The sequence below is a fragment of the Phycodurus eques genome, chromosome 8 (assembly GCF_024500275.1).
Source record: "Phycodurus eques isolate BA_2022a chromosome 8, UOR_Pequ_1.1, whole genome shotgun sequence".
NCBI lineage: Eukaryota > Metazoa > Chordata > Actinopteri > Syngnathiformes > Syngnathidae > Phycodurus > Phycodurus eques.
The window spans coordinates 3,166,414-3,190,080 of NC_084532.1; the positions used below are offsets into that span (position 1 = coordinate 3,166,414).

General features: G+C 41.4%; 1 protein-coding gene across 5 annotated transcripts in view; it reads left to right on the forward strand.

Moving 5' to 3' along the window:
- Positions 1-23,667, forward strand: part of exoc2 (exocyst complex component 2) — a 126,854-nt gene that overhangs the window by 15,440 nt on the left and 87,747 nt on the right. For all 5 annotated transcript variants that reach the window (XM_061682859.1, XM_061682861.1, XM_061682862.1 and 2 more), the window contains exons 2-4: positions 16,357-16,510; positions 17,199-17,375; positions 18,497-18,623. In XM_061682859.1, coding sequence (XP_061538843.1) covers positions 16,393-16,510; positions 17,199-17,375; positions 18,497-18,623 — 422 coding nt within the window. In that variant the 5' untranslated portion in view covers positions 16,357-16,392. The remainder of the gene's footprint in view (positions 1-16,356; positions 16,511-17,198; positions 17,376-18,496; positions 18,624-23,667) is intronic.

Genomic DNA, 23,667 nt, shown 5'->3' on the forward strand with positions numbered 1-23,667 from the left:
GATCAAAAGAAGTATTTATCGAGAAGAGCCAGGGCGTGACGTTGGCTTCACGAAACAGTTGGCCGTCGACATGTAGCTTGTCGACAACTAGCCATGCTCGTTTGCCTTTGTCGCGGTGATTCTTCATCAGCAGGTACAAGATTTTATGCCTCTCGTTGATTTCCTTGGGGAACTGATCGTTCATTCCAAAAGAAGTCCCTTTGAGCTCCCAACCTTTTGATTTTACAAGCAGTTCTTACTAAAAGTGTTCAGCAAGCAACGCAGCTTGGGGATGAAAAAAAAAAGGGAAAAGCCAAATGGTTGCAAACTCTAGACATCACCCATCCATATAGCCGGGACTGTGAAAACGTTAGAGTAAGCATGTCATTAACAGTATTTATTAAAGTAATTGAATTGCAATAAAGTAATTTAATTACAGTATGTTAGCACCCATTACTTCTGTTATGTTGATGTTGTAACGTTGATTTGACCTAAACTTATGTCAGTGGCCAATCCTTGAATGCCCCCTAGAGCTCATTGATGTTTTAACTTTTGTCTAAAATGCTAGAGAATAAGTTTGAAGATACTCAAGTATACAGTACAGGAGTATATACAATAAATGAACAAGTCATGTAAACAGACACATTGCTCCATCTTGTGATCGGATCGGTGATCGGCTATCATTTTTTTAAAACTTGCTGAGCGGTGATTGGCCTGGAAAATCATTTCAAATGAAGAATGCAGCAGTCTGGTGAAGTCAATGTTTTCCCAGGCTTGATGCAGTTTTTGGAAGTAAGGGTTATACCACTAAATATTAAATGTTATTCATCCATCCATCCATTTTCTGAGCCGCTTATCTTCCCAAGGGTCGCCGGAGTGCTGGAGCCAATCTCCGCTATCAACGGGCAGGAAGCGGGGTACACCCTGAACTGGTTGCCAGCCAATCGCATAAATGTTATTCACTTTAAGTTAATTTAATGTCTAATGCTTTTGTTCACTTGAAAAGTGGGTGGCTCCAAACAAAATGTGCTCTGTCCTGAGTTATTTAACACATCTAGATGTAAATACCATGAAATAAATGCTGGAATTATGAACCTTTTTTCTCATATTCATCTTTTGACCTGAAACCCAAATGTCTTCAGTGTACAACAAAAACAAAGGAATTGACCCTGCTGTTCCAATACCTTTGGAGGGGACTGTATATGGTGAGACTTAGTTAAGGCAGCAAGTGTGACCGGTGCGCACACTGAAAAAAATGGTCAAATGCGACCATTTTGGTCAGTCTCATACCCTGTAATTAGCTCTTTCTGCATACCCTGAATACAGTTATTGAACATAGTTTTGTATAGAATGTATGAATAATACCTTTTCATCAGATTTAAAACAAAAGTGCTATATTATCTGAATATTTAACTTTTAATTTTATCAACAATTTTGCATGCCTATGCTGCCTATTATCTAATCAATCAATTGAAGAAAAACTCAGATTACATTTAGATAATGAAAATATAAAATATGACTTGCCATTGACGAATATCGAGTCGTATTATTGGTGACAGTACTTCTTAATGGAATTTCAGGGTGAATGGTTCTCACGCTTCAAACTTGTTTATGTGTAAAGTGCAGTAGCTGAAGTGGTGGGTAATGAAGGTTCAAATCTCTCCTATTTCGCCATGTCACTGGGCAGAGCCGTCTGTTTCCAGCCTATTAAGCCGCAAAAACAAATTTCTACATTTTCTGGTCCCTATTACATATATGTTTGTTTTTTTTAGGATTTTCATTTGGGAAATGGGGGAGTTCATTTAGTCAGGCCAAGAGCTGAAAAGTTCTGGAGGCTTCCAAACAAATAAACATGTACTCTTGGAGATAACAGACCTTGAGGGCAGATATCACATCAGGATGGTAGGATAGTGAGCCAGAGTTACGCGTGAGCACTTCGTTTTCTTTCTTTGTCACGAAAGACTCCATAAATGGTGGAAACAGTTACTTGCAGAATACAAGCTTTACAACAGTTTTTTCCCTGTACTTTTCCCCCCCAGCATTAACTTTAATCAACTACCACAGAAATGGTATACAAATCACTTTTGTCAAAACCTATGTAAACGTGATATTCAATGAGTGTAACTTTAAACTTTCAACACTTAAACATTATAAAAATCTCCATCCTCTTCCCTCTGTAAGGAAGGTTGCGAAAGTTACCCTCTTTTCAAATCAGGAAATCAAACAGATATGAATAATTATCGCCCAATCGCTGTTATTTGTTTCACTGCCAATATTTTTGAGAAACTTATTTTTATCTAGCTATCTCAGTATATTTGTCAATACAATATTATGTCTCCATTTCAATCTGGCTTGAGACCATATTTCTCCACGACAACAGCTCTTCTTAAATTTAATAATGATGTGTTCTCCTCATTTGATAAAGGCCAACTCACCGGTATTATCTTCATGATCTCTCAAAACCTTGTGATATGTTTGATCACTCTCTTCTCCTTGAGAAATGATTTGCTATTGATCTGAATTGTCATGCTTTGCTTCAATCCATATCTCCATAGTAAACGTCAGTGTGTTGTTTTTCAAAGTTGTCTGTCATATTATTTTATTGTTCACAAGGCTCCACTTTGTGACCCCTCCTTTTTTCTCTTTTTATTCACAACCTTCCAGGCTCGTTGTCCAATTCTCTTGTCCATCTTTATGGTGACGACACAGTTCTATACACTTCCCATTCTAGCACATCTATAATAGCCAAAAGGCTCTACAGTCTGACTTCATCTCTATTCAATAATGGTTTCAAGACAATAGACTGGTGTTAAACAAAGTCCCGCAGCATGGTTTTTGGCACTCGAATCACACGATCTCATCCTTTTAGTCTCTCCATCACCTTCAATTATGGATCATCCCTTGACAATGTTGACTCATTGAAATATCTTGGTCTTTGGTTAGATCCTGAACTGTCATTTAATCCCCATATTGATTTTGTAATTCAAAGAATATACAGTGAGTATATATCTAATATATAATGTACAGACCCCCTTAAATTTTGCACTCTTTGTTATATTGCAGCCATTTGCTAAAAATCGTTTTAAGTTCATCTTTTCCCCTCATTAATGTACACACAGGAGCCCATATTGACAGAAGAAAAACGGAATAGTTGAAATTTTTTCACAGCTGGATTTGGGGATATTCTGCCATTCCTCATTGCAGATCCTCTTCAGTTCTGTCAGGTTGGATGACAAACGTTAGTGGACAGTCATTTTCAGATCTCTCCAGAGATGCTCAATTGGGTTTAAGTCAGGGCTCTGGCTGGGCCATTCAAGTCACGGAGTTGTTATGAAGCCACTCTTTTGTTATTTTAGCTGTGTGCTTCTGGTCATTGTCTTGTTGGAAGGTGAACCTTCAGCCCAGTCTGAGGTCCTGGGCAGTCTGGAGAAGGTTTTCGTCCAGGATATCCTTATACTTGTCCGCATTCATCTTTCCTTTGATTGCAACCAGTCGTCCTGTCCCTGCAGCTAAATAACACCCCCACAGCATGACGCTGGCACCACCATGCTTCACTGTTGGGACTGTATTGGACAGGTTATGAGCACTGCCTGGTTTTCGCCACACATAACGCTTAGAATTAAGGCCAAAATGTTCTAGCTTAGTCTCATTATTAACCATTAACACTTATTACACCTGGCATAATGAGCGTGCTAACTTTAACTTTTTATCAGGAAGGGCTTTTGAGTTTTGAATCAAGAAATATTGATTTACCAGCATGGCGAACGTGAGCAATATTGGCTTCGCCACATCCTGTTTAAATATTGGCGAGGTGGCAAACGGGCAGTGTGAACCCTGCGCCAGCCATGAGCAATGATGGGTGAGGGTGCCAGGAGAGAGGAGAGGAAGGCGGGTATTCCAAAGAGTGATGGTGGGGGTGGCGGTGGGGGTACGTGTATGTGTGTGAGTGTGCGTTAGGGGTGCAAGATTTTGAGAAGAAATGACATTGCAATTTTGTTTTTAAACCTGCAGTATATATTGCGATGTGAAATACCGGTAATACAAGATCAGTGTTGGGAAAGTTCATTTTCTACGTGAACTAGTTCAAAGTTCAGTTCATCCTTCCAAAAATGAACTATTTCAGTTCATAGTTCCAAATTTGAAACTAAGTTCACTGGTCCTATTTCATAGTTGTTGTTTTTTCTATTTAATATTTTGCCGAAGGGCTATTACCCTGAAAATACTGGCATCTCATTTCCCCATTTTTGCCACCCATTCAGTCCACACAAGCAGCCAGCTGTAGCATTCACCCTACAATCTCAAGCTTGTTGCTTGAATGGTATTTTGAGGAAAAACAGGACTTTTGTCCATAATATGCAAATAAAAACACCCCACACACGATGGTGAAAGGACATGGATAACTGCATTCCCCGCAGCTCTGGCTGACCATATTAACAAAATGATGTATTATTATATTACAAAACAAAATACATTCCATATTATCACAGTGTGATCGTACAATGTTTTAACTAAAGCATTCTGATACAAATCATTTTCCTCGTAATCCATTTTTACAATGTATACTGTATTACAAAAGAAGACATTCACTCCCATTTACGCAGTGTCCCTGAACACACCATGCGCACACACGCAGCTGACGCGTGCCTTCCCAGTTTCATTCTGAAGGGCTAAATAGAAAATGTAGCAAGTCGACCACATTCTTTTAATCTTTTGAGCATGTCCAAACAGCTCCCTCTGCTGGTCACATTTAATATTACAATTAATTAACTGCATATTACATTTCACCAACATTGCACCAGACCCTGCGATGTGACTCGTGTGCACACGTACATCACGATGATGACTCTCAAACAAAATATCGTGCAGGCTGCGTATGCGTGGGCATTCGTATGTGTGCGTGTGTGTGTGTGTGTGTGTGTGTGTGTGTGTGTGTGTGTGTGTGTGTGTGGGGTCTGGGTGTGTGGTCTCTGGCGTAGGCCGAGGAAAAGCCTGCTGACGGGTGGGATGAGAAAAGGGCCGCTGTGTTTACTTTACTCCAGTGGGTGTGCATGAACAGTGGAACACTGCCCAGACCCCTCTTCATAACACTAGGGTGCACATGATCAGACACACACACTCACAGATGCATACAAGCATGCACATACGCACGCATGCACACACAAACACACACACATGCACGCACGCACATACTGTACACACACACACTGCTTAGACCCCTCTGCAGACTCATCCCCATACTGCCTAACACACAGACTACACAATACCAGGTCAGGATTCAGGCCCCTCGCATGCTATCGAGCTGAGCTGTCACTCTCTGCCTTGTGTGTGTTTGTGCACGTGGACTTCTAGAATGAATTAAGAATCACTTTTTCACTAGATAAATAGATTTTTTTTTGTACCCCTCGCCATTCCAACTATAAATGTCATTCTTTTTTAAGGACTTTTAACCTCTGATCTTCTTTATATCTGATCAATGGTGCCCCTATTCGGTCTGACAAGCGTAGGACACTAGTGACAAAATAACCAAAATTCCGAGGGAGCTTTAAGAGAAACTAGAGCTGCAAGCAGCTATTAAGGGCTCTCCCACCCCTGGCCACGCTGGGGTATTGGCACATTGCTAATACATTGAATAGAAATGCATACCACACTTTTCAGATTCATAAAAGTGGAAAACCGTGTGTCATTTTCATTCTACTTCACAATTACGTGCAGCACAACAAAACAGCGCAGCGAACAGCATGTCACCACTGCAACAGCTTTAGACGATATGAAAAGTCTTTAATAACTGTCCATCTTCAAAATATTAAGATGACACCTAAAGTTTGAAGTCCCTGGGATAAAATCTTTAGGAGGGGTTTGTTAAAAAATGATGGCTATAAAAGGGGAAAAATAGGTCATATTTTAAAAGTAAATTAAACATGGTGGACTTTTGTTGGATTTAGGGTTTGGCTCCAAAATACTTTTTTTGTAGATCTTGGGCTGTTACATATGCCTTCCAATTTTGGTAGACCTATGTGTAACATACAGCTGGTGCTGCTTAGTTGAAAATGTGTAGAGGGTGTGACTGAAGCATTTTGAACAATAAACATGTAAAATATTAATTTTTTTGACAGGCTTGTGTGCAAAGTATCAGGTGTTATTGAGCATGTTTATGCGCTCAAAGCAGCATTTTCTTGAGGAACAGTACCGTAAACAGCATGTCGCCATGAAACAGCCTTAGACAAACAAAAATCTTAATAACTTTTCATCTCCAATATGTTTAGATGAGAAACCCTAGAGTCTACCCGAGGGAAGGAGCTGGAAGTGGTAGTGACCAGGATGTGAAGGGTCCAAGAGGATTTGTTTATGCTTGTCTTATTTCTGACAGCATGCAAGTCCTCAAGGGTGGGTAGAAGGTAGCGGCTATTTTTTTTCTGCACTCCTGATTGTCCATTGCAGTCGGAGTTTTTCCTTTTTTCTGGCAGCACCAAACCAGACTGTGATGGATGAACACAGGACTGATTTGATGACTGCTGTGTAGAACAGTCTCAACAGCTCCTGTGGTAGGCCGTGTTTCCTCAGAAGCCGCAGGAAGTAGATCTTCTGCTGGGCTATTTGAGGTAGGAGTTAATATGTTGGTCTCCCACTTCAGGTCCTGAGAGACTGTAATTCCCAGGAACTTGGTCTTGACGGTTGACACAGGGCAGTTGGACAGTGTGAGGGGTAGTTGTGGCGAAGGATGCTTCCTGAAGTCCACAATCATCTCTACCGTCTTGAGCGTGTTCAGCTCCAGGTTGTGTCGGCCGCACCAAAGCTGCAGCCGCTCTACTTCCTGACGATATGCAGACTTGTCACCATCTTTTCTGAGGCTGATGACTGTGGTATTGTCTGCAAACCTCAGGAGGTTGACAGCTGTGTGCGTTGAGTAGCAGTCGTTCGTGTAGCGAGAGAATAGCAGCAGGGAAAGAACACATGCTTGGGGCGCCTCGGTGCTGGTGGTGCGTGTGATGAGGTGGTGTCCCCCTGCCTCATCTGCTGTGTCCTGTGCGTCAGGAAGCTGTAAATCCATCGGCACATGCCAGGCGAGACGTAGAGCTGGAGAAGCTTGGATGAGAGGAGTTCGGGGATGATGGTGTTGAACGCAGAGCTGAAGTCCACGATCAGGATCCTCGTGTAGTTCCCCCCGCCGTCGAGGTGTTCTAGGATAAAGTGCAGTCCCATGTTGACTGCGTCATCTACAGACCTGTTTGCTTGAACTGTTTTTCCAGCTTTTCTGCATAATTTTGTCTTTGCAATGTTAATTTCTTTTGTCAGGTGGTTTCTTGTGCAATTGTATAGGGCTCTGTCCCCATTTCGATAGGTGTCCTCTTTAGTCTGGTGAAGTTGCTGAAGTTTGGCAGTGAACCACGGCTTGTGTTATTGAACTTGCCAAATGTCTGTTGGTACGCACACATCTTCATAGAAACTAATATAGGATGTGACACTTTTCGTATTTTCATCCAGGCTGTCAGTTGAAGTTTCAAAGACACTCCAATCTGTGGAGTCTAAACAGTCTTTAAGTTCTAGCTTTGCTTCATTGGTCCACTTATTCACTGTTTTCACCACAGGCTTCGCACAATTAAGTTTGTGCCCGTATGCTGCTATTAAGTGAATTATGCAGTGATCAGTAGAGCCCAGAGCTGCATGGGGGATAGCACGGAATGCGTCAATTAGCGTGATGTAGCAGTGGTCGAGAATGTTGTTTTCCCTGGTGGGACAATCAATGTGCTGCTTGTATTTAGGGAGTTTCTGGTTGAGTTTTGCTTGGTTGAAGTCCCTAAGAACAATGAGGGCTGAATCTGGACGCTTTTTTTCACTTACTTGTTCCGTGAGCCTTAGAGGGCGGCGTTCTTGTTAGCCTGGGGGGGGGGGGGGGGGGGGGGTGTGAACGAGGATGAATGAAGCGAACTCACGCAGCAAGTAGAATGACTTAGAGTTCAAAAACAGCGACTCTAAGTCCGGGCTGCAGTGTGTGTTGAGCTCCGTGACGTCGGTACACCATTTTTCATTGCTATAGAAGGATATTCCACCACGTTTTGTTTCCCCCGATAGCTCCGCTCGGTGTAGTTGGAAGCTCGGAAACATTACTGCGTCATCAGGGATGTGTTCACATAGCCATGTCTCCGTGAAGCACTGGACGGCGGAATGTGCAGTCTTTATTGGTCTTTGTGAGAAGATGAAGCTCGTCCATTTTGTTGGGTAGAGACCGTAGATTTGCAAGGTGCAAATCTGTGGGAGCAGCATTCGGCATCGTCTCTTCCAGAGTTTGACCTGCACTCCGGCTCGCTTCCCTCTGTGGCGTCGCCTTCGCCCCATCCATGCGCCATAGACCGCAGCTTCCAATGCTGGTGACTGACTCCTAGAAATAACTGAGCGAATTTGTAAAACTTGGTGAAGGGTTTCTTTGGTATGCGGTAAAAGCTCTTTGGATTAATCTGTATGTAGACCCGACAATGCAACATGAAACTGCAATTATGATATTCATGAAAAATAAAACCGGAGGACCCTCGATAAAACTGACCTCGATATAACTGATATGGGATCAGACGGACAGTCTGGACTGAACAATGTGTCTAAAAATTGTTTGCATTCATCACTTAAACTGCTGTTGACAAAGTCTGTTAGTTCCAGAATTGGCCGCTGCTGTTTACTAGCGGTGTGACGCAATGCAGGGAGAAAATGTGACTGTCATATTTCCGGGACACAGAAAATAGATGCAATTTCAAAAGACATGCCTCCCGTGCCTACTTTGCGACCATGTTGAATGTGGGGCATTGATGTGGTGGCCATGTCATGATGGCTATATCTATTGTCTATTGTAGATAGACTCGCAGCACAGAGAAAGAGAGCGGCGTGTCGGCAGTGTTAACCCAGGAACACATACACAAGTCTCTGAAACATGCTATTTTTGGTACAGTAACAGTTTTTTGGTCAAGCCGTTCGCCTTTAGCAACTGATTTGCAACGAGGAGGAAACGAAATGTCTTTGGTTCTGAGCGAACTTTCTCAATTCATCAATGGGGTGGAGGAGTCTGGGAGGGGGTGCGGTGTTCTGATGTACATCCATCAGTGTGGGGGGTGACTGGTGGTGGGGCGGAATTTGGCTACTGAGCAAAGGCCCACTTCTCAAATGCACCGTTCGCAATTGATTTTAGGTCATATTGCCCAGCCCTATTCTGTGTAGTTGATGTTGAAAAAGTCAAACCGAAAGCCCAAACAGCCAAGTGACCTTAACCCAATTGTCTTAAAGATGCCGTATTTTGCCAAACCAACTTTTTCTAGGATTTGGGATGTAATACTGGTTCTATGGTGCCTCACTAAATGTGAAATATGTATTAAAATCGTCCACGCTTTCCTGAGTTCGAGACATTTTCTGCCGAGAGGCCTGAAATCAGGTCATTCGAATTTCTCGAGCTTATCTCCGTCACTACCTACCTCTCCGCTCCCGAGCCGGCGCTGTCAACATAACAAACGTGAAAAAAATAAATGCATTTTTTTTTTTTTTTTTTTTTAACTGCCAGTTTTGGCTTATGCTGTTTGTTGTCTTTTTTCTTTAGGAGAACCAATATCTTATTTCCAGTAAAAATAAAAATTATTTTGGTTTCACAGCAAAACTAGCTTTACTCAGCAGTAACTTTAGTTTCCCATCTCATTTCAGTTACCTTACTTTCTCGTGTAATAGTTGCGATTTTTACATAGGTATAGGGGAAAATGATTTTTTTCCCCCATTTTATAAATGAATGCGACCATCTCGAGGTTATGAAAAAGATGTACACTTTCATTCCAATCTGCCACCGCCACCTGGAGGTTATGAGAAAGGTGTGCACTTTCATTCTAATATACTACCGCCACCGAAAGATTAAAAGGTGGAGCCTACACTTTCATTCCAATATGACAGGGGTACGTATGACTGCATCTATGTACAGTTATGGTCATAAGTTTATATACCCTGGCAGAATTTGTGAATATATATATATATTTTTTTAATATGACTGATGATTGAACAGCAACCATCATTAATTTCTTTTTGGTTATGTTTTGTTTCAGGATAATGGTTTTCTGAAATGGTTGACAGTTTAATTTGTATCTCATTAAAATAAAATTTAATGTGTTTTGCCTGGCCCCTCATGTTTTCTTTAAAGAATTGTACCCATCTTACAAATTATCTCTGGGTCATGAAACATAGCACAACTGTGTTTTCTCATTTACTAAATAAAAGTAGGGCTGTGAATTTCAAAATAAGAGCAAGTAAATACAAATAAAGTAAAAATAAAGTGCTTAACTTCAGAATAATTATTTGACAAAACTAACAAAATAGAGATAATAATGTTTTGATCAAATGGGTAGAAGCAAAATCATGCATTGTAAAAATGCATTATACATAGGTAGAAGGGGTTTCCAGAATTTTGAGATCAACTTTGGGGGTTGCGTATTATACATGGGTGCGCATTATACACGAGACATTATGGTACTTTGTCTAATTTGAGTCTGATAAGCATTTTCCAAAACCTCTAACATTTGCATTCACTCATGTAAGGGTGGGGGGTAATTGACTAAATTATATATTATATAACTTAGGCGGACGCCAGCTGGTACTGCCCCAGCACCCACGGAAGATGGGTGAGTCACCATCCCACCATCAATGCTCTCCAGGAGGTCAATCCAGTAGGCCCACCCCTGTGGTCCACCTTTTGTCAGCCACCCATTTCCATTTAAGGCTTTTAATTTTTTGAATGACGTCGGTAGTAACCCACGTCTGCTGTCTTATCCGACTGCATCTTTTCTTGTCGCAAATGCTTATTTTCAACATTTGGCGTTCCATGTTCCTTTTGGTTACACATAGTCATTGTATAACTTTGGCATTCGTAGTGCAAGTTTCACTACCGTGAGTGAGGACTGGTAAAATACAGTGATTGAAAACTTTTCTTTTCAAGCAAATGGGAAGATTGTTCTTGAATATAACACTAAGCCTTCCATAAGCCTGTCAGACAAGCTGTATGCGGCGTTCAACTTCAGTGCTTGTATTTCCATCCATTGTTATTTGGGCTACATAGATGTTGTCGACGGCGTCTAGGACATAGTCCTCCATTTTATATATATATATATATATATATATATATATATATATATGTATAAAATGGTGTGTGTGGCTTTCCTAATCAGGTGTGTGGCTTTCCTAATCAATATATATATAGATATATATATATATCTCTATATATATATATGTATATATATATATATATATATATCAGCGCGGTGGAAATGGTGTGTGTATATAAATATAGTCATGGTGATCTTTGGGTTCTCCTTTACCTCTTTCACCAAGGCCCTTCTCCCCTGTTTGGCCTGACAGTTTTGTAACCTTGGCCAGATCTGTGCCTTGCCACAATTCTGTCTCTGAGCTCTTCAGGCAGTTCCTTTGACCTCATGATTCTCATTTGCGCTGACATGCACTGTGAGCTGTAAGGTCTTATATAGACAGGTGTGTGGCTTTCCTAATCAAGTCCAATCAGTATAATCAAACGCAGCTGGACTCCAACGAATGTGTAGTACCATCTCAAGGATGATCAGAAGAGAGTTAAATATCTGTGTCACAGCAAATGGTCTGAATAATTAAGGCTGTGATATTTCAGTTTTTCTTTTTTAATAAATCTGCAAAATTTTCAACAATTCCATTTTTTTCTGTCAATATGGGGTGCTGTGTCTACATTAATGAGGAAAAAATTAACTTAAATGATTTTAACAAATGGCTGCAATATAACAAACAGTGAAATTTTTAAGGGGGTCTAAATGCTTTCCGCACCAACTGTATAAGTGTATAATATATAAATGTATGTATATTTGTGTGTGTGTGTATGTGTATGTGTATGTGTATATATATATATATATATATATATATATATATATATATATATATATATATATATACACACATACACAGGTTCTAGGCCACATGTAATTGTGGAAAAATATTTCAAATGGTCTAATTATTTATAGCACAAAAACCTTGTATTTGAACAGGGGTATGCATAGTTTTGTATCCACTATATACAGACCCTTTACAAAAAATTACAATATCATGGAAACGTTTATTTGTTTTCATAATTCCATTCAAAAAGTTAAACTTTCCTAGATTACAGAATCAGGGCCCACAATTTAAACAATTTCAAGGATTTGTTTATTTTTACATAATTTGGGCTTTCAGCTCATACAACCCACGAAATCAGGAATTGAAAAAATGTTCATACTGTGAAGAAATCACCATTTAATTCTCAGTTTTTGTTGAAAAAAAAGAGAAATTAGGGTCACATTAAATCAAACAAAGTATGGTACTTTCAAAACGATATGTTAAGCTTGAATACTTGGTTAGGAATCCCTTTTCTTTAATCGATGCGCCGTGGCATTGAGGCAGCCTCTGGCATTGCCTGTGAGTTATGGAAGCCCAGATTTCCTTGGTGCTTGCTGTCAGTTCTTCTTTGTTTTTGGGTTTGGTGCCCCTCTTTTTCTTCTTGATAATAGCCCATAGATTCTCAATGGGGTTTAGATCCGGCGAGTTGGTTGGGCAGTCAAGCATTGCGATGGCATGGGCATCAAACCAGGTTTTGGTGCTTCTGGCGGTATTGGCCGGGGCCAGGTCCTGCTGGAAGTTTAAATCTGCATCGCCATACAGATCTTCAGCAGAAGGAATCATTCAGGCTTCTAAAACATTCTGGTAGACTGTTGCGGTGACCTTGGATTTAAGAAAGCAGAGTTTACCAACACTGCACCTGCACCGGACATTGCACCCCAAATCATGACTGACTGTGGATATTTCACACTGGAACTCAAGCAGCTTGGGTTCTGTTCTTCACCCGTCTTCCTCCAAACCCGTGGACATTGATTCCCAAATGAAAGGCATACTTTCAACAGAAAAGAGGACCTTGGACCATTGGCCCAGTTGAGACGCTTCCTGCCTTGGCTCAGGCTCAGAAGCGGCTTGACCCGGGGAACCCGACAGTTGTAGCCCATCTCCTGGATGCATCGGAATGTGGTGGTTTTTGAAGCTGTGACTCCAACCTCATTCCACTCTTTCTGGATCTCTGCTAGATTGTGTGCTTTGCCATGTGCTTTACGGAGACTTGCCTTTGTGACGCTGTACCCGATGGCGGCGTCATGCTTCCCGGCTTCCATCTTCACCGAGCAGACCGCGACATGAAATCATCGGGGAAAACAAAAGGCGGCGGGATATGCTTCTATATCAACGAAAAATGGTGTACGGACGTCACGGAGCTCAGCACACACTGCAGGCCGCATTTGGAGTCGCTGTTTTTGAACTGTAAACCATTCTACTCGCCGCGTTAGTTCGGATCATTCATTCTCACTGGTGTCTATATTCCGCCTCAAGGTAACACGAACGCCGCACTGCTCATGCTCGCCGAACAAGTCAACGAAATTGAAATAAAATCACCTGGACTCACCCCTCATTATTCTCGGGTACTTTAACAAGGCAAAACTCAACCACGAACTCCCTAAATACAAGCAGCACATCGACTGTCCTACCAGGGAAAATAAAATTTTGGACCACTGCTATACTACGCTAAAACACGCATACCGTGCCAAACTTCGTGCACCACTGGGCTCGTCTGATCACTGCTTAATTAATTTAATACCGACGTACAGGCAAGAACTTAAATGCGCGAAACCTACAGTGAAAACAGTGAAAAAGTGGACCAATGAAGCAAAGATGGAACTTCAAAGCTGTTTAGACTCCACAGACTGGAGTGTCTTTGAAAATTCAGCTGGCAGCCTGGATGAATATACTTACACTGTCACATCCTATATCAGTTTCTGTAAAGATGTGTGTGTACCAACAAAGTCATTTCGTACATTCAACAACAACAAGCCGTGGTTCACTGCCAAACTTAAGCAGCTTCCCCAAGCTAAGGAGGACGCATATCAGAGCAGGGACAGGACCCTGTACAATCGAGCTAGAAACCTGCTGACTAAAGAAATTAACATTGCAAAGAGGAACTGTGCAGCAAAGTTGGAAAAACAGTTTAGCGCTAACGACTATAAATCAGTCTGGCATGCATTCCAATCGCTGACAACTTACAAGCGACTATTCCCCCAAGGTGAGAACAATAGCACACTAGCCAACGACTTGAATACCTTCTACTGCAGATTTGAAAAGAACACTTCCACACCCCACACCCACCCAGCCGCACCACCGACCACAATCACACCACCGACTTCTGCGTTAACCATCCGCGAACAGGATGTGAGACGCATCTTCAAACAACAAAAGATTAACAAAGCGGCAGGCCCGGATGTGTCCTCACCCTGCCTCAAAGTCTGCGCAGACCAGCTCGCTCCAGTCTTCACTCAGATCTTCAATAGATCGCTGGAACTGTGTGAAGTACCATCTTGTTTCAAACGCTCCACCATCATTCCAGTCCCCAAGAAACTTGCAATCTTGGGTCTAAATGACTACAGGCCTGTTGCCTTGACATCTGTGGTCATGAAGTCATTTGAAGGTGTCGTGGTGGACCACCTCAAGAGCATCACAGGCCCCCTGCTGGACCCCCAGCAGTTTGCCTACCGAGCAAACAGTTCTGTGGATGATGCAGTCAACATGGGACTGCACTTCATCCTCGAACACCTCGACAGGGGAGGGACCTACGCAAGGATCCTGTTCGTGGACTTCAGCTCAGCATTCAACGCCATCATCCCTGAACTCCTTTCCTCCAAGCTTCTCCAGCTCAGCGTCTCACCTGCCATCTGCCAGTGGATTTACAGCTTCCTGACGGGCAGGACACAGCAGTTTAGGCTGGGGGAGGCCACCTCATCCACACGCAGCATCAGCACTGGGGCGCCCCAAGGTTGTGTCCTCTCGCCGCTGCTCTTCTCTCTCTACACGAACGACAACACCTCAGCGAACCCGACTGTCAAACTCCTGAAGTTTGCAGATGACACCACTGTCATCGGCCTCATCAAGGACGGTGACGAGTTTGGTTATCGACAGGAAGCGGAGCGGCTGGAGCTGTGGTGCGGCCAACACAACCTGGAGCTGAATACGCTCAAGACTGTAGAGATGATCGTGGACTTCAGGAGGCATCCTTCGCTCCAGCTGCCCCTCACGTTGTCCAGCTGCCTTGTGTCAACAGTCGAGATCTTCAAGTTCCTGGGAATTACAGTCTCTCAGGACCTGAAGTGGGCGACCAACATCAACTCCATCCTCAAAAAGGCCCAGCAGAGGATGTACTTCCTGCGGCTTCTGAGAAAGCACGGTCTGCCACCAGAGCTGCTGAGACAGTTCTACGAATCAGTGTTGTGTTCTTCCATCACAGTCTGGTTTGGTGCTGCTACAAAAAAGGACAAACTCCGACTGCAACGGACAATCAAAACTGCTGAAAGGATTGTAGGTACCCCCCTACCCACCCTCGAGGACTTGCACGGTATCAATGATGGTCTTCTGGCCAGTTGTCAAGTCTGCATTCTTCCCCATATTGAACCCAACTGAGACAATTGAACTAAACTGAAGCAATTTAATGACACCTGGGGAAACCTGTGCAGGTGCTTTGAGTTTAGGAGGTGATTCATGTATCACACGCTGTTTAAAACATTTATGGCCTTCAAAATTTGGGCTGATTTCTTCACAGTATTCAAATTTTTTGAATTCCTGATTTCGTGGGTTTTATGAGCTGGAAGCCCAAATTATGTAAAAAATAAACAAATAAAAACTTGAAATTGTTTCAATTGTGGGCCCTGAATCTATTATCTATGAAAGTTGAATTATTTGAATGGAATTATGGTTTTCCCTGATAATAAATTTTGTATTTTTTTTTATTATTCCCTGATAATAATTTTTTTTGGAAAGTGTCGATACAGTGTGAGCTGTTGATTGTGTTATCAATGAACCAGCATTGACTGTTGAAATCATTATTATTATTATTTTCAGTGATAGCCTACGGCTTTGGGATTAATTGAGTTTCAGGAATTATTTTTATTTTTTAGAATAAACTCGAATATAATAGCCTTTATTGTCATTGCACTGGAGGTGCAGCGAGAATTTGGAGTGCTCCCTCGAAGCTGCAGTGCACAACATGTCGTATTTTGTTTTAAAAAATATCGTAAGTTGTAACTTACTCATTGATCAATGAACTTTTTTTTTTTACCCCCTGGTTATAAAATAGCCAACCAAAAAATTTTCAACAATTATTTAAAATGATTAAATATATTTTCAAGCCTGAAATAAAAATAATTATTCAATACCTAGTGCAGTTTCACACACAGGTAATTCTCTTTCTTTAAAAATATTTTCATTTACTGCATATGAATCTTATGGTTACTTCTATGTGCCATTGTTTTTGTCTTTTTCCAGGTGTTGATCAGCCAAGTGTTCTTGCCCAAGACCACCATGTCTCGTGCCCGTCCACCCCCGCTTGTCACAGGCATCTCACCCAAAGAGGGTGTGGCCTGGACCAAAGTTACTATTCGTGGTGAAAACTTGGGCACGGGCTCAGCTGATCTCATTGGTAATATATTTCCGACTACATGACAAACCATATACTTTATCTTAGCATAATGTTTATTCGGTTTGTTTTGGTTATAAAAAAAAAAGAAGCAAATTTTGTCCTGTATATATGTCCCTATATACAAGTACCTTAGTTTAAGGTTTATGTGTTGCATACATTCATGTAATTTTGAATTACTGTACTGAATGGTACAGATTTCTTCAATAATATACACAAACAAAACAAAACGAAAATCACACCATATCCAATGTTTCTAGTGCTCCTAAATTTTAGTACACAGACACCATTCTTCACCACTAATCAACACACCATATGGTTATGATGACCAACTCATTAATGAAATTTTTGAGAATGAAGTATTCAGTTTATATTATAACCCCAATTCCAATGAAGTTGGGACGTTGTGTGAAACATAAATAAAAACAGAATAAAATGATTTTCAAATAATGTTCGACCTATATTTAATTGAATACACTACAAAGACAAGATATTTATTGTTCAAACTGATAAACTTGATTGTTTTTAGCAAATAATCATTAACTTATAATTTTATGGCTGCAACACGTTTGTGCAAGTATGTCATGTTAGAGAGAAGTATCCTCACTACACTACAAATGTATTTTTTTGTATTTTCACTGTGTATCGGTATTTCAACCCTTTCACCATTACTCTCTCTGTGTTCATTTAGGTCTTTCAATCTGTGGTCATAACTGCCTGCTAACAGCAGAGTGGATGTCAGCCAGCAAAATAGTGTGTCGGGTGGGCCCAGCAAAAGATGACAAGGGAGAGATCAATGTCACAACTAAGTCTGGAGGTCTTGGGACCTCCACAGTTTCATTCAAATTGCTTAGACCGGAAAGGATTGGTAAGACAAAAACTCAGCAAAGCATCAGCTAAGATTACTACTGTAATTTCTCGCGTAAAATACAAATTTTCCCCACAAAAAATTGTCAAGTCAATAGTGCGCATGATACATAGGTATAAGGGAAAAGGAAAAAAAATAACTAATAAATGTATGCCACCATCTAGAGGTTATGAAAAAGCTGTACACTTTCATTACAGTATGCCACCGCCACCTCGAGGTTATGAAAAAGATGTAGCCTACACTTTAATTCTAATATGACAGGGGTACATATGACTGCATATATGTACAATTGTGCTCATAGGTTTACATACCCTGGCAGAATTTGTGAAATATATATATATATATATATATATATATATATATTTTTTTTTTTATATAGATACGACTGATGATTGAACAGGAACCATCGTTCATTTCTTTATGGTTATGTTTTGTTCCAGGATAATGCTATTCTGAAATGCTTGACAGTTTAATTTGAATCCAATGAAAATAAAATAAAATGTTTCACCTGGCCCTTCATGTTTTCTTTAAAGAATTGGTTGAAGGGTTTTCCATAATTTTGGTTGAAGGGTTTTCCATAATTTTGAGATAAACTTTGGGGGTGCGTAATATACATGGGTGCGCATTATACACGAGAAATTACTGTACTTTAGTAACCACAATACAGACCAGTTTCAATGCATAAAAAGCTGTAAAATATAAATGTGATCAACAATTATTTTGTGTAAGTTTGAAGATACCGATCAGTTTGAGCTGTAGTTGCTGCCGTGTCACAATGTTAACTAAAGTGGAAAAAAAATCAGGATTTTCCTTGACCAATGTTCTATTCTCTGCGGAAATATATTACGTACTTTTAGTAAGGGCTACTCACTATCAATTTCACAGATTTGGTAAGAAAAAAAGAACGATTTATTGTTCATCAATTGAATTTAACGCACTTTCGAAATCATTCATTGTATATATTTTCTATTATATCAATTGTACTTTGATTGTTTGAAAAGGTACTCTGCCATGCTGGCCAATTTTATTGCAAGAAAAGTCATTAATAACCAGGGCAACTCATTTCTATGGTTACAATTTTGTGTTGGTGTTGTTGAGATGACTGACTTGTCCTCTTCCAGGTATTTTGGACCAGTCGGCTGTATGGGTAGAGGAACTAAACTACTACGACATGAGGACTGACCGCAACAAAGGCATCTCACCTCTCTCCCTCCGACCCAACAATCCACTGGGTATCGAAATAGACAAGTATGGACCATGAACACACCAATGCACACATAGCATAATTCCATTGTCGTAAGCACACCACACATACTCGTTCAGTCTTGGTTTACATCATGAGAGAAACGAGCTATCCACATATACAGCTTTTGAAGTATGTTGCCAACATGGGAGCTTCTGCTGACCACTGCACATGGAGTGAAAACAGAATAATTCTGTGAAAATCTGTAAATCAAAAAGAAGGCTCTTTTGACTGGAATTTGGGAATAAGAAACACACACACACATATATATATATATATATACATAGGGTACGGAAAGTATTCAGACCACCTTAAATCTTTCACTCTTTGATATATTGCACCCATTTGTTAAAATCATTTAAATTCATTTTTTCCTCATTAATGTACACACAGCACCCCATATTGACAGAAAAAAAACTAATTGTTGAATTTTTGCAGATTTATTAAAAAATAAAAACTTAAATATCACACAGCCATAAGTATTCAGACCCTTTGCTCAGTATTTAGTAGAAGCACCCTTTTGAGCTAATACAGCCATGAGTCTTTTTGGGAAGGATGCAACAGGTTTTTTACACCTGGATTTGGGGATCCTCTGCCATTCCTCCCTGCTGATCCTCTCCAGTTCTGTCAGGTTGGATGGTGAACGTTGGTGGGCAGCCATTTTCAGGTCTTTCCAGAGATGCTTCATTGGGTTTAAGTCGGGGCTCTGGCATTCAAAAACAGTCACAGTTGTTTTGAAGCCACTATTTCGGTATTTTAGCTGTGTGCTAAGGGTCATTGTCTTTTTTGAAGGTGACCCTTCAGCCCAGTCTGAGTTTCTGAGCACTCTGGAGGTTTTCGTCCAGGATATCCCTGCACTGTATTCATCTTTTCTTCGATTGCAACCAGTCTCACCCACAGCATGATGCTGCCACCACCATGCTTCACTGTTGTATGATGATGAGCAGTGCCTGGTTTTCTACACACATGGCACTTAGAATTAAGGCCAAAAAGGCTCCCCTTGACTGACAGGGAGCATTTCCTGCCGACACGCTGCTTATATAGAGGAAAAGCGGACGTGGCTGAAGACAGCATGCGACCGTTAAAGGGTGGGTGTGACAAGGAAGGGTGCGTGTGACAGAGGACGCTAAAGGCACGCCCCCAGTAGGTATATAGCGCCGGTATATGCATTGTGCAAAACAACATCGGTTTGGCTAAGGACCCCCGAAAATGGCACCTACGAAGAGACACGCTAACGAAGCACAGTTTAAACTGAAAGCTATCAGTTACGCGGAGGAACATTTAGCAGCCGCTAAAGAATTCAAGATCAACAAATCCATGGTTCGCAAGTGGAGGAAGCAGGAAAACGAGCTTTGCCGAGTCAAGAAGATGAAGTTGAGTTTCTGCGGAAACAAGGCGAGGTGGCCCGAGTTGGAAGACCAACTTGAGCAATGGATTAATGATCAAAGAACAGCTGGGAGAAGCGTCTCTCCAGTCACCATTTGACTGAGTGCAATTACTCTGAGCTTGCCATCATTCTGGGAGGCTTGACGAAGGAACTCCAACCGCTGGACATTGGTGTAAACAGGGCGTTCAAAGTGAAGTTGCGAGCGGCGTGGGAGCTATGGATGACAGGTGGTGAGCACAGCTTTACTAAGACTAGGAGGCAGCGCTGGGTGAATTACGCCACAATTTGTGAATGGATTGTGGATGCTTGGGCTAACGTGTCTGCTTGCACTGTTGTTCGAGCGTAAAAGCCGGCACGGCAACGAGACTGACCATGGAGCGACCATGAACAAAGAAAACTGTGCCGTCTGCATACATTACGAACTCTGCTTCAGAACAAACAGTGGGCAAATCGTTGATATAAAGACTAAATAAAAGGGGGCCTAATATTGATCCCTGAGGGACTCCAGAGGTTAGCCTCAGAGACTCTGATCTGCAGTTGTTAACTGATACAGATTGTGTTCGGTCATGCAGCTATGATTCAATCCAGCTCATAGCTTTGCGAGAGAAGTTACATTTTGAGAGCTTGGTAAGAAGAACAGAGTGATTTACTGTATCAAAAGCTTTCCTGAGGTCCAAGAACACCGCCCCTACAACTCCACCCTTGTCGAGAGAAGATTTTATTTTCTCAATGAAGAGGCATGTAGCCATTTCAGTGAAATGTTTGGATCTGAAACCAAACTGCATGGCGTGGAGAGGGGGGGAGCTGCTGTTTAAATAATGGACAATCTGCTCTGACACCCATTTTTCTACATCTTTGGAAATGGCCGGGAGAATGCTTATAGGTCGGTAGTTATTCAGAGAAGTTGAGTCACCGGATTTAAAGACAGGGGTAACAATAGCAGATTTCCAGGCCTTTGGAAAGTGAACAGATGAAATTGAAAGATTAATGATTGAGGCAATAGGAGTAGCAAGAGTTGAACCTAGATCTTTGAGCATGTTCGTGTCCATTCCAAAAACATCCTTTGCCTTAGATGGTTTGAGTGAATGAATTAAATCGATAACTTTGGTCTCAGTAATATTTGTAATAGTAAAGAACTGCGTTGCAGACAATGCAGGGTATTCCTTCCTTTGTTTTACTGCAAACTTAGAAGAGATTTCTGACACAGATTCAATGAAGTAGTTGTTAAAAGCATCAGCCATTACTTGAGGTTCCATCAGGATGTTTCCATTTAATTTAATTTGCATTAGTTTTGTTTTGTTATTTAGTGTATCACCCAATAGTTTTTTAATATAATTCCAGGTTATTTTTTAATTTCCCTTCGCACTATTCAAAGCAGTAATGAAAAAGTCAGCTTTAGATTTTCTTATTTCTTTCACTACCTATTTCTCAGTGAAATAAAGTCGTGTCTATTGTATCCTGATTTGACCGACAACTTCAAGGAATGATCGCGTTCTTTCATCAGTTTCAGAATAAATGTGTTTAACCAAGGAAGGCCATTCTTTCTAGCTTTTAGTTTAATTATCCGTGTAAATTGTATAATAATTTATTGTATTTTGTTGGCAAATTTAGAACAATCCTCATCTAAATTTTTACCAGCGAGTAATCCATCCCAGTTTACTTATTGGATAGAATCTTGGAAATTTTGTTGTTCATGTTTTGGTATCCTATTGGATTCAGTGGTGGCCAAGGGTTTGAAGCGCTTTTTATTTAATTTTCTTGTGACCATTATAAGATTGTGATCAGACAATCCTGTGAGCATATTGTATGGCTTCAAGATCCTTTCTGGCCTATTAGTAAAAGCTAGATCAATCTGAGTTTGGATGGAGTTTGTAATTCTCGTAGGGCCATTAATTACCTGAGTCATATCCATATCATCCATAACCCTTTTCATTTTTTTCCTAACTTTGTTAACTTCCCAATTAACATTTAGGTCACCCATTATTGTCACCTCTTTTGGAAGATTGAGTTGTTTCAGTAAAATTTCCAGCTTTTCATAAAAAGCTGCATTTGATGAGGGAGGCCTATAAATAACAACAAGAATAAAAGACATTTGCTGTGACAAAGAAACAGTTAGTCCAAGAAATCCATTCTCATCTGTAACATGCATTTCATTACAATTAAAAGTGTCCTTGGCATAAATCATAACACCTCCTCCCTTCGAACCCTGTCTGTCGTTTCTAAACATTTTATAACCAGGTACAGATAGTATTGCTGAGGGCGAAGATTCATGGAGCCATGTCTCAGATAGGCAGAGGAAGTCAATATTTGAGTCAGTGAGAAGGTGATTGACCTGATCACTTTTCATTAAAATGCTTCGTATATTTAAGTGTGCACAAAGAATGCCTTATGGTTTACGTGTTGAGTCCCATATTAATTTAGAGTTATTAACGGTTTGGAACACTCTGCATTTCCAAAAAATTGACTCAGGTTTCCCTTGCCCGGATGCGGGTCACCGGAGCCCCCCTCTGGAGCCAGGCCTGGAGGTGGGGCTCGAAGGCGAGCGCCTGGGCCTGCACCCATGGGGCCCGGCCGGGCACAGCCCGAAAGGGTAATGTGGGTCCCCTTCCCGTGGGTTCACCACCTGTGGGAGGGTCCATAGGGGTCGGGTGCAGTGCGAGCTGGTTGTGGTCGAAGGCAGGGACCTTGGTGATCCGATCCCCGGCTACAGAAGCTGGCTCTCGGGACATGGAATGTCACCTCTCTGGCAGGGAAGACCCAGAGCTGGTGTGTGAGGTCGAGAAGTTCCGACTAGATATAGTTTGACTCTCCTCCACGGACAGCTTGGGCTCTGGTACCAGTCCTCTCGAGAGGGGTTGGACTCTCTTCCACTCTGGAGTTGCCCACGGTGAGAGGCGCCGAGCAGGTGTGGTTATACTTATTGCTCCCCGGCTCGGCGCCTGTACGTTGGGGTTCACCCCGGTGGACGAGAGGGTAGCCTTCCTTCGCCTTAGGGTGGGGGGACGGGTCCTAACTGTTTTTTGTGCCTGTGCAGCAAACAACAGTTCAGAGTACCCACCCTTTTTGGAGTCCTTGGAGGGGGTGCTGGAGAGTGCTCCCACTGAGGACTCCATTGTTCTGCTGGAGGACTTCAATGCTCACGTGGCCAATGACAGTGAGACCTGGAAGGGGACTTCCGTGCTCATCACGGATTGTCCATAACGAACACCATGTTCAAGCACCTATAAAAATATGTGTCTGTGTATGAGGGTGACAACAGTTGAGAAACACTGGTCTATATGTACTGTAACTATAATCAGACTGAATGCTATGAATGAATATCTGTGATGAAGGTTATCTCCCAAGTTTTAGCATCATGCAGAATATATTTGTTTGGTTATGGATTAAAATTGTTGAAAAAAAAATTCTAGTACTGTTTCACTTGTCTGTAATGCAGACCCATCGATTGTTCTTTCATTAGCAATGACCACTCAAACACTGCGTTTTGGTGTCTGTTGAAATGAAAATATTTTCCAAGAAAAGTAAGCATTTATCTGTACAAAAAACATTTGTATCAAGAATGTAATGACATATTTGATCTCACTTATGTTTAGTGTGCACCTATCCTTGTGCGTATGCATGTGAATGCGTCAGGGGGTGGTGGTGATCTAGTTTGGATAGGT